This window comes from Bactrocera tryoni, chromosome 2, assembly GCF_016617805.1.
Source record: "Bactrocera tryoni isolate S06 chromosome 2, CSIRO_BtryS06_freeze2, whole genome shotgun sequence".
NCBI classification, from domain to species: domain Eukaryota; kingdom Metazoa; phylum Arthropoda; class Insecta; order Diptera; family Tephritidae; genus Bactrocera; species Bactrocera tryoni.
The window spans coordinates 69,823,761-69,838,849 of NC_052500.1; the positions used below are offsets into that span (position 1 = coordinate 69,823,761).

Consider the following 15,089-nt stretch of genomic DNA (forward strand, 5'->3'; position numbering starts at 1 on the left):
AACTTGAATTACGTGAGTATAAGTACGATAATTGATTCAAAAATAACCACCATATCTTTCAATAACCAACAACTTTTTGTAAATATTTATAATTTTTTAAAAAATTCATATGAAATAATTCCTGTTTTAACAAAAAATAGTGAAAAAATGTATCAGCGGATAAAAAACTAGTACGAAAACTAGTTTAAAAACTAGTTTTAAAGTAACTAGTCAACGCATATCCACTTAATATATATACATATTTCACAAATTCGATTAATTTTTTTTAATGAATGCTAGTTCCATATATAGTCCAAAAATAACCAGTTCCTTTCACTTCATTTATAAAATATTACGGCATGTATTGTATCATAAAAATTACATTAACAGCTAAAAATGTTGGCATATTTTTTACAATCAAAGAGTACATGTCAATTGCATATTAACTAATCGAATATTATAATAAAATCAAAACTTAAATTTTTAATATTTACAAGGGGCAAAAAAAAATTTTACAATTAGCTAAAATTGGTAAAATTTTTTAATTACAAATTTAAATTACATTTCCCTTTACAAAATTCAAAACTATTTGTAAATTTGTAAAAAATGTTAAAACTGGTTCAAAAGTAACTAGTGTCATTTTTGTAGTTTTGTAATATATTCATCATATAATTTATTTACAAATTAAATTTTAGTATTCTTTCAAAATTTCGCAACTGGACCAAAAACAACTAGTTACTTTTAAAGTAGTTCAGCACTAAATCTGAAATTCAAAAAAGGTAATGGCTACTTTTGCATCAAACAATTATTGGCAGTGCATGCAATTCCATTACTGAAATCTCTTTACATTCTTTACTTGGCTCGTACTAATTTTCCTTTAACAACAACATTTCTCTAGCGACTAATTCCGTTTTTGCAAACTCACTGCACACCTAACACTATTTGAGTTGCTAATCGACCCCATGAATTACACAGATCGAACACATGTGCAACCTCACTGATATCATCAACTACTAGCACGAGGCTTGTACACCTCGTCTACTGCATCTACAGTTGCACCTGGAATGTTTGCGCCGGTACCTTCGGCGGTGATATAAATGGATTGGTACTGTGGTGTATTGGTGCAGCTGTACTGCTAGCGACGGGCGTAGCTGCAGACGCCACTGGCGTTGTCGCTGCCACAGGTAGATCGGGTGACAATGGCTTGGTCACGCCGGCCACCCATTCGGCATCGAAGGGATCCACACCTAATGGTGATGCAGCGCTCATCGATTGCGTACGACCGGTTGAGTTGAGCATACGTGTTGCACGTTTAATAACTGCCGGCGAGGTCTTCTTCACCACCTCGCCTAGCCATTGATCTGCATTGGGCAGTGGTGCTACCATCTCTACGGGCCGACCAGCTGGCAATGGTGGCGGTGGTGTCATTGTTAACGTTGGTGTTGTTGGTGTACGTACTGGCGAATTGATAGATACTGGTGATACCGACGATATGCGTGGCGCTATTTGTGCCGTTGGTGTGGTGGTGATGGTGGTGACCGCACCACCAGCAATCGAATTATTGCTCACTGCACCCTCAGCATATTCGTAAACTCTGCTGACAGCAGCAGCAGCGGTAATGCTATGACTGCTACTACTAGCTAACGGCAATGATGTTGGTGTAGAGATTCCCTTCTGTTGTTGTTGCGTCTTCTCGGCCGCAATGATATTCTGATTAATGCTCAAATTATTATTGAAATTGAGATCATCGCCAGCCGCAATCATTGCATCGGTTTGACTGAGCAACGAGAGGCCCTGACTGAGCTCCTGACACAACTGGCTAACGGTGTCGATGGTGGCACAACCATTATCCATATCTGCAATGCCCATTTTAGCTGGTGAGATCTCTGGTATTGGTGAAACACTACGATTGGGTGTAGCTAATGCTGCGGCTAGTGAACCGCCACTGGCAGCTGCCAAAAATGCCTTCTGCCGTTCGGTATTGGACGGAAGATCGTTGATACGTAATGACATTTGCCGTTTGAACGGCGATTGACTGCCAATGGTGCTGAATGCACGAAACGAGCCCTGACGCTCCAACATCGACGGTGTGGCATGTGGCCGTTCGATGGCGAACGGATTGTATGGTTTGGGCTGTGGTGGCACAGCAGCGGATGGCATCTCACCTTGTGCCAAACGTTCGGTCAACGTTTGCTGACGGAACGAACCCGTACGCGTAAATGTCGAATTCTTCACGTCGAATGTCATTGTGACGCCACATTCCTTATCGCGTCGCTGCTTACGTTCCAAACAGACGGCAAATGCGCAACCGACGGCATGTGAGAGCCGCTCGCCGAGTTCTTTGCAGGCGAGAAATCCGTGACACATCCAACGACGTGTTGTGCCATCGCGACAAATGTAACTGAAGCCGCGCTCGTGGTTACGATCTGGCGCACAGAAGCTCACTTTCTCGATAGTCTGATCGACAATGAGGCCCTTCGTCTCATCGTCCACGACGCGCAGTCCATCGCCGCTAACGTGCAGCACACCACGTATGGGCCGGCGGCGCGAATTCTGCAATAAAAAAGTGAGAAGTGTTTAGCGAGTCTGCAATTTAGTGGTTGTGTGATAAGCGCGTGGTCTACGCCCACATTTGTCAGCTGTCAGAAGTTCTGCGTGTGCGGTTGGTAATCTGAGGGGCTACATGAAAGTAAAAACTGCTGATTATTTCACTTCGGAACTTTAGTTTGATTGATGAGTCACAAATAAACGCCCACAATTTAATATTGAGGTTAAACTGTTGAGTTTTTTCACAGAAATTTTTTATGAATAAAATAAAACGGAAGCTCAAATTAATCAGGTTTTTTAGTCTGCATCGCTTAGTCACGTCTTTTTCGGGCTTTAAGGCTTCTGCTGTGTTGGTTCTTGTGAGTTTTAAAGTTTGTAACAGACTCAAAGACCTTGCGAGTTGTATTCGATCCAAACCTTATTGGATTGAATGGTTTCTTTTTCTACAGAGCCAAACAAACTCTTATCAAAATAAACTTTGTTGTTCTAATTTCTCGAGTTGTGAAATTTTATAATTCATTTGTACAGAATTCCAGGAAGAATTTGCTGATGTATCGAGTGTAAGAACTTAAAGTCCTTTGTTTAGAACCCCTACAGTTTCGTCACCTTTTTACAAAATCTTATAATAACAAGGATATATTGGAGAAGTTGATCCTCTAACTCTTTCTTACACAACTTTCTACGTATCTCAGAAGTATTGTCGATATAGCGATTAAATTTCTGACTACTGGGACTCAATTCTGCTTGGAAAGATCTGAAGCTTGATCTTCCGCACGGATTTGAGCTTGTTGACATGAATTTATTTTATTATTCTTCGAAAGTTGAGAGATTCTGTAGCGCAGGATCATTACCTTAGGGTTGCAGAAATTTAAGAGTTCTGTGGTTTGAAAAACTTTTATTTACTAGATATCTGAGCTCTCGAAGTGGAAGCTGTTTGAGTGGCGGAAGCATTTTTGAAGACGTCGCCATCAAGTGCCTGGAATATTGAATTTCATTCAAGAAGAATACGAAAATCTATATGCGATATTTTTGAAAGTCTCATCTTAAGCCCTCGGGTAAAGGGCGAAGTTTCGTCTAATAAAATTGAACGAGATGAATGGAGTCTGTTGAAGTATTTAAACTCATGGGCCTGCGTGAGGTCTAGACTTTAAAAATTTTACCGCTGTTTGAGAAGCGCAACTGTTTTCAACTTGCGAGGTGCTGTAAGAAATATTGGATCTCATACAAGAAGAATACCAAGATCTATACTGCGATATTTTTTAAAGTCTCATATTACGCCCTGAAATAAATTCCGAATCTAATTCAACGAATCTCATTCAGTGATAAGAATGGATACTATTCAAGTCTCTAAGCGCATGGAGCATGTTAATTTCTTGAATTTATACTGAGCTTTAAAAATTGTAGAGCTGTCTGATGGTTGGAACCTTTTGCAAACTGTCGGGTGCTGTCTGGAATGTTTGGCCTCATAAAAAAAAAGTTGCGTATTAAGAACTCAGAAAGGTCGAACATGTCCTCGAATCGAGTACAATGAACTAGACCTGATCAAACCTTTAAAAGTATGGATCAGCAGGAGGTTTATGATTTGAATAAAACTTTTCTTTAGTAGAGATCTGAGATTTCAAAATTTGCCACCTGTGTGTGCGAACCTTTTAAAGGCCATCAGGTGTGGAATACGGTATCTACATGGTCTATACTTCAATATTTTTTTTTGAATTTAAGGCACCAGATAAAGCCGGAACTTGCCTTAGCGTCCAATGCAACGAAAAATTGAGTATTTTGGAGCCTTAAGTCGGTGGAATATTTTTCAAGATGTTAGATGTTGCCTGAAAAACCTACAGGCCGTAGCCTATACTGCGATATCTTTGAACGTGTTGTCTTATGAACTCAGATGCAGCCCAAATTTGTCGTCGAACCCAATGCAATGGCAATAATAGAGTCTGCTCACGTCTTCAATCACTGATCCATGCGTTTAAGGATAACACCGGGGAGCTCTTCACCGTTCCCACCACAGTCGTGTTTAAGTAACCGGAACGGACCTGGATGTCTGTCCAGCCAAAGACTGTCAACTCGACACAATTCCTCGAAATTACTACTTTTTCTGCCGCTACAACAACAAAAGCTCTGCACAGAAAATAAGACTCGCTATTATTACAACAACAACAAAAATCATAGCAACTTTTCAGTTCGCTAAACCAAATTTGACCTTTTTCCTAACCAAAAATGCTGCTCCGGCGCACCTAAAGACTCCTCAGCTTCCCACAGCGCACTCAACTGACAAATGCGCTAACCACTCAATGCGCATTTTTTCACACAAATTATATGCTAAACATAAAGTGTTTACTTACCCTCAATACTTTTAGGGCCTCCTCGCAAACTTGCATACCGCGCGATTCGAATACCTCAACGCAACCCAAATATTTAACCGCAAACGAACAGGTCGCCGAACGTACAGCCTCCTCGTCAGCCTGCCATTGATGCGGTTTCGATGATTCGGGCACACGATCCTTCCGACGACGAAACGAATCGCGAAAGGATCGACGCAAACGATCCATTTTCTTTGGTGATTTCTTGCTAAAGCGAAATGATGCGGATTTCTAATGAAAACGAAGTTGTACATGAGTGAGAAAGAGAAGGAGAGGGGAGAAGTACATATGTACATTAATATGTGTTGCATATTCAAATTTATTTTTTAGACAAAAAACACAATAAAATAAGGTAACAAAAGCGACGTGATCGTGTGAAACAAGTGCTAGACCAACGTTGAATTTAAAGCGTTCAGCGCCTGGCGTACGGGGTTCGACGCCGCAGCGCCTTTGACCGCGTTAAACGTATTCTATTGTTTATTATGATATATTTTTTTTTCTTACTGCTCTGGTTCTACTTACGTCTGTGGCTATATATACATATGTACATGTAGTTGTGTGTGAAACCTACCCCATTTTTGACATCACCAAATTTTCCGCGTGTGAAGCCGCGCTCCAGTGGTTCGTGTGTGTGTGACGATGAATTTCCCATAGTGAAATTAAATTGTGCGCTGTCTGCTGCGACTGCTTTTCGACTGTCGACTGTGTTTACTGGCTGTTGTACTTCCTTCCTTCCTTCCTGGTTTCTTGCCGCCCTGCCGACTGTTGTCCTTTCCGCCTTGACGCGCTCACTTGTTCAAAAGCTATGCGAGTGCGCTGCTCGAGGGTTGCAAACACACGCTTGACCGTTATTATTTGAAATTTCCTCAACGCTGTTTGCAAGCGTCGTTCTTATTACTGTTGTTGTTGCTTGAGTGTGTGAAATCTCTTTTATTAATATTGCTGATAAAGCTGCTGCGCTCACACCTTCGTATCACAAATTGTTGTAAATTTCTTTACTTTTACTGCAAAATTTATATGTGAGTATGTTTGTTTGTGTTTCTGCTTCCTCTTTTGCTTCTTCTTCTTCTGATATTGCAATTAACCGCCGCTTATGGTTTTATTAAATTACCGTTAATTGATTGTCCATAAGTTATTGAGTAATATCAATTAAGCGTGTTGTTGTTGTTTTCGTTCCTTTTTTGTTGTAGATTTTGTGTGTGTGGGTTGTTGTTGAAGGCTAAAACTGTTTATAAAAATGGTTATTTAAAAAAGGTTATTTGAAAATTTCTACGCTGCGTTGCGACGCGACACAAAAGCAAGGTTGCATGCCTTTCTTGGAAATTATAAATTATTAAAATTCCAATTTTTGCAATTAGTCATTCTTTACTATGCTATATTAGTAGAAAACTTTTTTAAGAACGAGTAAAGTTAGACTAAAAACAGATTTTAGCCGCTGTAAATGGCAACTGTGATATATATTTTTTGGAATTAAAAAAACATTAAATGGCAACCATGACATACTAATTAAAAAAAATATAAAATATAAATAAAGTTTAAACACATATTATTCGCAATAAGCGGCAACCCTAACATTTTTCCAAATTAAGTTTTAAGTCATTTATTTAATCTGTTTGATTTCGTCTGCGTATTTCTTTATAATCAAATAAAAGTGTAAAAAAAATTCAAAACAAATGTACATACATACATATGTATATTTAAGTGGCAACTCTTAATATATTTTTTTCGAAATTGAAATCGCTTTAAACTGTTTGATGTCGTCTGAATACTTTTTCAGACATAAATTTAAAAAAAAATTAAAGTAAAATAAAGTTTAAACACATATTATTCGCAATAAGTGGCATTCCTAACATTTTTCCAAAATTAAGTTACATATTTAATCTACTTAATTTCGTCTGGTTATTTCTTTATAATAAAATTAAAAATAAGTGTGAAAACAAATTATAAAAATATATTTAAGTGGCAATTCTAATATATTTTTTCGAAATTAAAATCGCTATAAACTGTTTGAGGTCGTCTGAGTGTTTTTTACATACAAATTATTATAAATTAAAGTACCCAAAAGTTTATACATACCTATACTATTCCCAACAAAGGCAACCCTAACATTTTTTAAAAAATTTTGTTATATAATTTATGCGTTTTGTCTGCGTATTTCTTTATAATCCAATTAAAAATAAGTGTGAAAAAAATTAAAAAAAAAATATTTAAGTGGCAACTCTAATATATTTTTTTCGAAAATCAAACCTCTGTAAGCCAATTGAAATTTATTTTTATTAAAATGTAGAAAAAAAATTACATATGTATGTTGAGCACTTCCTTCAACTGCAAGTAAAATATAAAGCTAGGGTGGTTCTAAATTTTTTTGATTTTTCATTTGAATCGTTTTTTTTTAATAATTATGGAAGTAATAAAACTATTAAATTTTGATTGTATACACACTGCAGAATAGAATTAAAAATTACACATTATATTTAAATACAACGCAATAAAAAACTTGTTGGCAACCCTATTGTACATTCATTGTTTTGAAAAATCGAAATTGTTTTTCGGAACACAAGTATACTGCAATTTTTTATGTTAACTGTAAACTCTTAGTCTGAAGCATTGAAAATAAGCATTATTTAATATTAAAATTACTTGGCAACTCTGAAAAGTATTTTTTATGAAATTATTATATTTTTAATATATTGTCAATAGGAACTAATTAACAGCAGTTGGTAACCTTAATCTAACGTGTAAAAATATTAATAATGGCAATTATTATAAATAAGGCAACATTTAATATTTAGGGTTGCCAAATATTTATGCGACTAAACAAATCATCTAGGTAAAAAGAAGTTTTATCTAATGCTTCGAAAACAATTTGTTTAAAATAAAATTAAAAAAAAAATATTATTGCCAAAAATTTTATGGCAACGCTATATCCACCACATGCACATATTGCATTGTTGCTCTCTGTGCCATTTTACTTTCCATTATCTACAATACATAAACACCCCAGAGGCATGCGGACCGATAAGCATTATAACCTGTCTAAAACTCATTGAATTCTCACAGATTTGTTATTGAAAACAAAAAACAAAAAACAAATCATTTGGTGACTCAGTAATAAAATAGAAAATGCATACATATGTACATACATACACAACTATTATTGAGCACAACTGCAGCACGTTTTTGATTTCATTTCGGTTTCATTATGGGTCTTTATGCGAAATCGTGTCGATCAAGTTAGTTTACCTGCCACTTTTGTTGGCCAACTGTGATTTTTCCAGCGCCGTTAGTCATGGCCTGGCACAAATACACACAAACAAACGCATACACGCCAACAATACCAAACAACAATCAGAAAATGCCATTTTTCAAACACGTCACAACCATTAAGAGTGTTTGTTGGCGATAACAACAACAGTATGAAAAACAAAATTCCAAAATTGTAGCTTTATGACATGACAAAAACAAAAAAGTGAATTTTTTGAAAAGTAGACACTCATAAAGACAAAACTTTTGCTGGCGATCAATCATACTTTTGCTTAGGCGATTGAGGGAGATAAGCTTGGCCGCACAATATGGCTCAAGCATGGAACTCTCAATAACTCTTCGAGTTGAAAACTTAAACACTTAAATGACAATAACATTAATTGATTGCAGAGAGTGACGGAAATACAAAAAGAGGGTGTTATTATGGGAATATTATCATTATATCACAGGAGTGGTGCAATTGAGTGGTCATAAAGCTTTCAAGTAGTTGGATATGTAGCGTGAACTGATTTTCAATACAGTCAAAAGCGCTTTGCTTTAAGGAAAAATTAGATAAACGTGCAATTATTACAAAGAAAGTACAAAGTTGCGGCAAAAATCAAAAATATTGCAGCTACATTGAGCTTTGGAACCTAAGGTTGAGCACACAGTAAAGTAAAAAGTCGAAACTGCTGAACAACTTAGTATGCGCTGAATAGCACCTACACTGAGCTTTAGAGCCTAAGGTTGCGCACAAAGTGAAACAAAAAGTCGAAACTGCTAAACAACTTAGAAAAGTATGCGCTGAATTGCACCTATAATGAACTTTAAAGCCTACGGTTGAGCACACAGTGACGTAAAAATCAAAACTGCTAAGCAACTTAGAAAAGTATGCGCTGAATAGCACCTACAGTGAGCTTTAGAGCCCTAAGTTGCGCACAAAGTCGAAACTGCTAAACAACTTAGAAAAGTATGCGCTGAATAGTAACTACAGTGAGTTTTAGAGCCTATGATCGAGCACATAGTGAAGTAAAAAGGCAAAATTATTGAACAACTTAGCAAAGTATGCGCTGAATAGTAACTACAGTGAGCTTTAGAACCTAACGTCGAGCACATAGTGAAGTAAAAAGTCAAAACTGCTAAACAACTTAGAAAAGTATGAACTGAATAGCACCAACAGTAAGCTTTAGAACCTAAGGTTGAGCTCATTGTGAAGTAAAAAGTCAAAACTGCCCTCCAACTTACAAAAAAATGCGCTGAATAGCGGCAGCCTAATGCCATGACGCTTATAAATATGATATTTGGTTTCAAGCAATTTCTTAATACCGTTACTTTACTCAGCGCGCCATTGTGTGCTCGGTTTAAAAGTAAAAATGTACACTCACGAATATCTCATTTTAAAAAATTTTGAACTTAAGTATTTCATTTTTTTCTGTTAAGCTGAAATCTGTAATTCAGATTTATAATATATATACCTACAAACATAGATATATACTATATTATACACTATATTATATATTATACCATATCTGCCTTCAATACCTATACTGCTACATACATGTATAGTCACAATAATCGCAGATTATTTGCTTGTCCCTGTATACGCACCTGAATGGGGGTGAAGTCAGTAGAAATGTCTGATTTTTCAATTAGTGCACACATGCGAATTGTTCAGTACTAATTTCCCAAGCAAATAAAAAGTGGTAATTATCTCAAAGTTCGCAGAAATATATATACATATGTGTACCCACCCATTGACGTTCGTACTATTCATAGTTTTGTTGTACCTGATTTACATTATTTCAGTTAATCTATTGAATTTTTTCGCATAATAATTCAAGTCAACAAATTATTGACTATGAGCTGATTAATTTTGGGTTTTTTCGTAATTTGTTGTGAGCTTACATTTCAAATTTAGAAGATTAGCTAATTTATAAAACTAGCACAAAATTTGCAGTAAAAACGCCCTACGTTTATCCATTGTTTCCTCAAACATACATTCAGCACACTAAAACTATTATAAATTTTGTATAAGCATGTTTTTTATCTATTCAGCTAATTCAGCGCTGCTAAAAATTGAAATCCGCATCAATAAATATCATATTTTTCCAAATTTTTTAAAGAACGAATGCTCTAACGTCAATTCAGCAGCTATTAAGCTTTATAATAAACATTATTATTTTATTTTGGAGGTTAGTATGAATGACTAAATTCAATTCAGCTGCTATTCAGCCCAATCAAAAATATTAAATATTAAAATTATGTGTTGTTTCCAAGTCCAGCTGACGAAAAAATAGCGAATTTCGTAGAAGTATAAAGGAAATCTATTCGTAATTTAATTCAGCAGCTATTTGGCTCAAGCAAAATGGTTGTACACTAAAAATTATAGTTTTTTGTAAATACGCTAGACTAATAAATAGAAAAGTGCGCATTTATAAAAGTGAAAAGTGTTCTTACTTCAATTCAGCAACTATTCAGCCCAAGAAAAAATATTAAGTATTAAAATTATATGATTTCGTTTTTCGCTTTTCGTTTTACATAGTCTAGCCAACTTTAACACTTGTTATTGCGCCAAAGCAGTGCAACATTTAACACCTCTTTGCATACTACAAGACAAATGCAGCTCGCTTGGAAGCATATTCAGCACATCTACAGACATATTAAGATCTTCTTTCAACATCTTTAAATAACTATTATCTACTTAAAAACTTGTATAACCTGTTGTTTATGCCGCTGGATATTCAGCTCATTCAGCATTCTATTCAGCGCACTTATTCCAAAGGTTTTGTATTATTACATAGCCTAGCTAACTAGTGGTTCTCATTCAGCGCACCTGAAAACATATTCACCACTGACTTTAACATCTGTAAATAGTTATAATCTACTTAAAAGCTTTTGTAACCTGTTGCTCATTCAGCATTGTATTCAGCGCACTTATCTCAAAGATTTTTCATTATTACGTAGTATATCTAACTAGTAAACATCATTCAGCGCAACTAAAACACATTCAGCACTTCTCTTAACAGCTGTTATTGGTTTATTTGAAAGTTTTTCAAACCTTTTGCTTATTCAGTTGTATATTCAGCTCACTCAATATTGTATTCAGCGCAATTATTCTAAAGGTTTTGTATTATTATCCAGCTTAACCAACTAGTAATTGTCATTCGATGTATAAAAAATACTGAAACGCCTACATGACTACGCTTTGTTAAGACTACGAGCTGCAAAAGTTTGTATAGGTTCTGTAAACCTACATTTGTATATGTATGTACATATTGTACGTATTTATTTAAATGTACATAACCGCTGAATGTGGATAAAATGAGGCATTGGATTAAATGCTTATTTGTTTTCGCTTTTACTCAGCTAATTTAGTAATGTTCGCAGTTATTGCTTGGCGTTTGCTTTCTTTTACTGTTCTTTTTTCATTTATTGTTTTTTTTTGTGTTTTTCTTTTTGTTGCTTCTTTCTGATTTGGTTTTTGTTTTAATTCCATTTTTTAATTTCATTTTTTTTTTCTTTTGTTTTTTTATTTTTGTGCGTTACAGTTACTTAGAAGGCATGCAGGTATGCTTTTTTCAAGCGATTTCCGTTCTAAATTTTATTAAAAGAAGAGAAGCTTGCAATAAAAGACACATGAAGAGAAGCATGTCAGTTTTCGAAGCATACTTTTTATAATTTTTTCCGTTTGACATACATATTTATGTCAAATCGCTTGCAAATTCATATTTGCTTATTAATTTTAACTTGGTTTGTATATTTTTGACTTTGGGTGCAGTTTGTGGGCGCTGAATTAAGTTGGCGTCAGAGTTGACTTATTTAAAATTTATATTGTATATAAGTATGTACATGTATATATATATATATAAGTATATAAATATATGTATGTATGTATATATTTAGAAACATACATTTTATTAGAGTCTATCTGCTAATTGCTTCAAGTTGCTGCATTATTTGCTTAGAAAAAAAAATAAAATAAAAAAATTAATATTTGCATATAAAGTTGAATGAAGGCTAAGAAATAGTTTTTTTAATTCGCTAATATTTTTGCTTATTTATTTGCAAATATTTTTTATTTGCATAAATTTTTTTATTTGAGAATATTTTTTTGTTTTTTTTCTTTTAATTGAAAATATTTTTTTGCAAATAATAAAAAATAAACAGAAAAATGCAAAAACTTTTTCTCACAAAAAAATATCATATGAAAATATTTCATTAAAAAAAATTAAAAATAAACAGAAAAAATAGTATGCATATATTTGTTCTTATAAATTTTTTTTAGTTTTTTCTCAAAAAAAAATATTTGTTTAATATTTTCTTTTTATTTTGAATTTTTTTTATTGAAAACAATTTTTTATGTGAAAAATGTTTTATGGCAAATAAGTATTTTTTTAATTGAAAATATTTTTTTTATTATAAATTTTTTTTTTATTTAGTTTAGTTTTTTGTTTATTATTTATTACTGCTTAGCATATACTTTTTTATTATTATATTTATTTATCATATGATTTTAGTTTTTAATAATTTCTTAATAATTTTTAGGTCATTGCCCCTTACCTTGAAGTCATGCAAAAATTAAAAGCGTGCTCTTATCAAGCGTTTTTCTCTTTACATAAATTCTCAACATACATATGTACATACAGATATATATACATAAATACAAATATATAAACATTGACATATTTTCCTCATACATCTTAGCTTCCTTACATCACTTCAAACCACTTATATAATGCTTGAAAAGTATGCGGTCGGTACACTTTAATTACAGTTACTCGTAACTAGTTATTTATATGCAAATATATCAATCGTAAATCTTCTTTTTTACATTTTTCGTTTCATACTACATACCGATTCGCTTGTGACTAAACGTTTCGCATTGAACGCGCAAACAATAGCCGACGTTTTGACTGCAATCACCATGTGATAATGTCACATAAACGTCACCTTTTTAGTAATTTTATCAAAAAGCACACACCGCGTGCATACAATGTACACTCATGTGTATGTATGAAAGCATTGTAGTTGTATCTACTTTTGTGCTTGCGTACCCAGGTTAGCCATGTTGCCAAAGCTGATAAGCGTCTTGTCGTGGTGGAGGTATGTTTGCCCACTGGCGGTGTGCGATAATAGTTAGAAATTAAGTGGAAAATCGTAAATAAGATTATATTCATTTTTATATAATATGATTGTGATTTTAGAATGTGGCTAAGTAATAAATTCGTAGAAGAAAGTTAATACTTCATATTCACAGTTATAAATATGTTTTTGAGAAATAAAAATATCGATAAAGAAATTTTTAAGGCTTCAAAATTCCATTATTAAATTTTTTGCTTAATTCTATGGATATAATAGTGCATATTTTTGGGCTTCAACGGTATTCAGCTAACACAAGACACTCGTAATTACGAATTTTCCCATATTTCTGAGGCCTTTTTATCAACTTTAAACGTATTCAGCTAATTCAGCCAAACAAAAAGCGCGTAAATTTGAAGTTCATCATATTTATGAGTTACTTTCAGCAATAATTAAGGTATTAAACTAATTCAGCTCCAAAAAATTCAAAACTTTAAAATTTTCTATACTGCAGAGCTAATTTTAGCAATAAGTTGGGTATTCAGCTGCATAACAATCATGTGTTTTCGTGTTGTTTTATTTGTTTTCAGGAATTTGAAACCTTTTACCACATATAGTGCCATCAAATCACCACCTTAACCACAAAATCAGCAGCAACCTATCCTAGCATATTTCTGAGAAACTTTCATCAACAATTTAGGTATCCAACTAATTCAGCTACACAAAAAGTTCAAAAATTTTAAATTTTCCATACTAATGAGCTAATTTTTTTAATACGATAGATATTCAGCCAAACAAAAGTGCGTAAATTTGAAGTTTGCCAAATTTCTGAGCTACTTTCAGCAGAAATTAAGGTATACAACTAATTCAGTTACACAAAAAGTCCAATACTTTGAAATTTTCCATACTTCAGAGCTAATTTTATCAATAAGTTAGCTATTCAGCTAATTCAGCTGCACAACATGCATGTGTGTTTCAGGTCGTTTTATTTACATTCAGGAATTTTAAATATTTTACCATATACAGTGCCATTTTATAAACATTGTACTCACAAACCACCACCTTAACTCATTCAGCAACCTATCCTGGCATATTTCTGAGCTGCATTTAGCAATAATTAAGGTATTCAACTAATGCAATTACATAAAAAGTACAAAACATTGTAATTTCCCTCACTTCAGAGCTAATTTTTATCAATAAGTTGGGTATTCAGCTAATTCAGCTGCACAACATGCATATATTTTCGTGTTTTATTATATTTTTCTGTAATTTTAGACTTTTTAATAAATGCATGCATCTTTTAAACACTTAGCCCACAAACTAACATAGTAACTCATTCGGCAACAGACTTTTCAGCTAAATGCTGCTTATTAATTTGGTTGTTATGCATTCTTTATCATTTAATCTCTTGCCAGTCATGTAAAGCCAATAAATTATAAAAATTTTACCTTGCAATTACATCTTGTTGTATCTTTTAGTTTATTCAGCTTTGTAAGCAATAGCTTTTGCGCATTTATTGGGTATGCTTTGGTTCAACAAACAATTCTTTCTTTAAAATAATACCATTTTTACATATTCAGCGCATAGAAATTTTACATTTAAATTAATACTGCATCACTTCAAATGCAATCCACTCAAATACGTTCACATTCAGCTCATAAACTTTATTCAGCAATAGATTTTATAGCTCATTGCTAAACTATTAAGCGGTTTGAAGGCGTATAGTACCATTAAATGTAATACTTTTTCCCTCAAAAAATAATTAAACTGACCTTTTATTTATATTCAGTGCACTGAAAAACTTAGATTTGATTAGTTAAGCTTTTTATGAATAGTTGTAACATTTTTGAGGCAATTCGCTAAAAAATCGATCCTATA

At 33.6% G+C, this 15,089-nt stretch overlaps 1 protein-coding gene across 2 annotated transcripts in view; it reads right to left on the reverse strand.

Moving 5' to 3' along the window:
• Positions 1 to 579: 579 nt before the first annotated feature.
• The window catches only part of LOC120768076 (protein numb), a 115,426-nt gene continuing 100,916 nt past the window's right edge, over positions 580 to 15,089 (reverse strand). Inside the window, exons 2-4 of one of the 2 annotated variants that reach the window (XM_040094605.1) lie at positions 5,461 to 6,114; positions 4,872 to 5,120; positions 580 to 2,532 (exon numbers count right to left, since the gene is read on the reverse strand). In XM_040094605.1, the coding sequence (XP_039950539.1) occupies positions 1,027 to 2,532; positions 4,872 to 5,120; positions 5,461 to 5,541 (1,836 nt within the window). In that variant the 5' untranslated portion in view covers positions 5,542 to 6,114 and the 3' untranslated portion in view covers positions 580 to 1,026. The remainder of the gene's footprint in view (positions 2,533 to 4,871; positions 5,121 to 5,460; positions 6,115 to 15,089) is intronic. The other variant, XM_040094606.1, reaches the window with a different exon arrangement.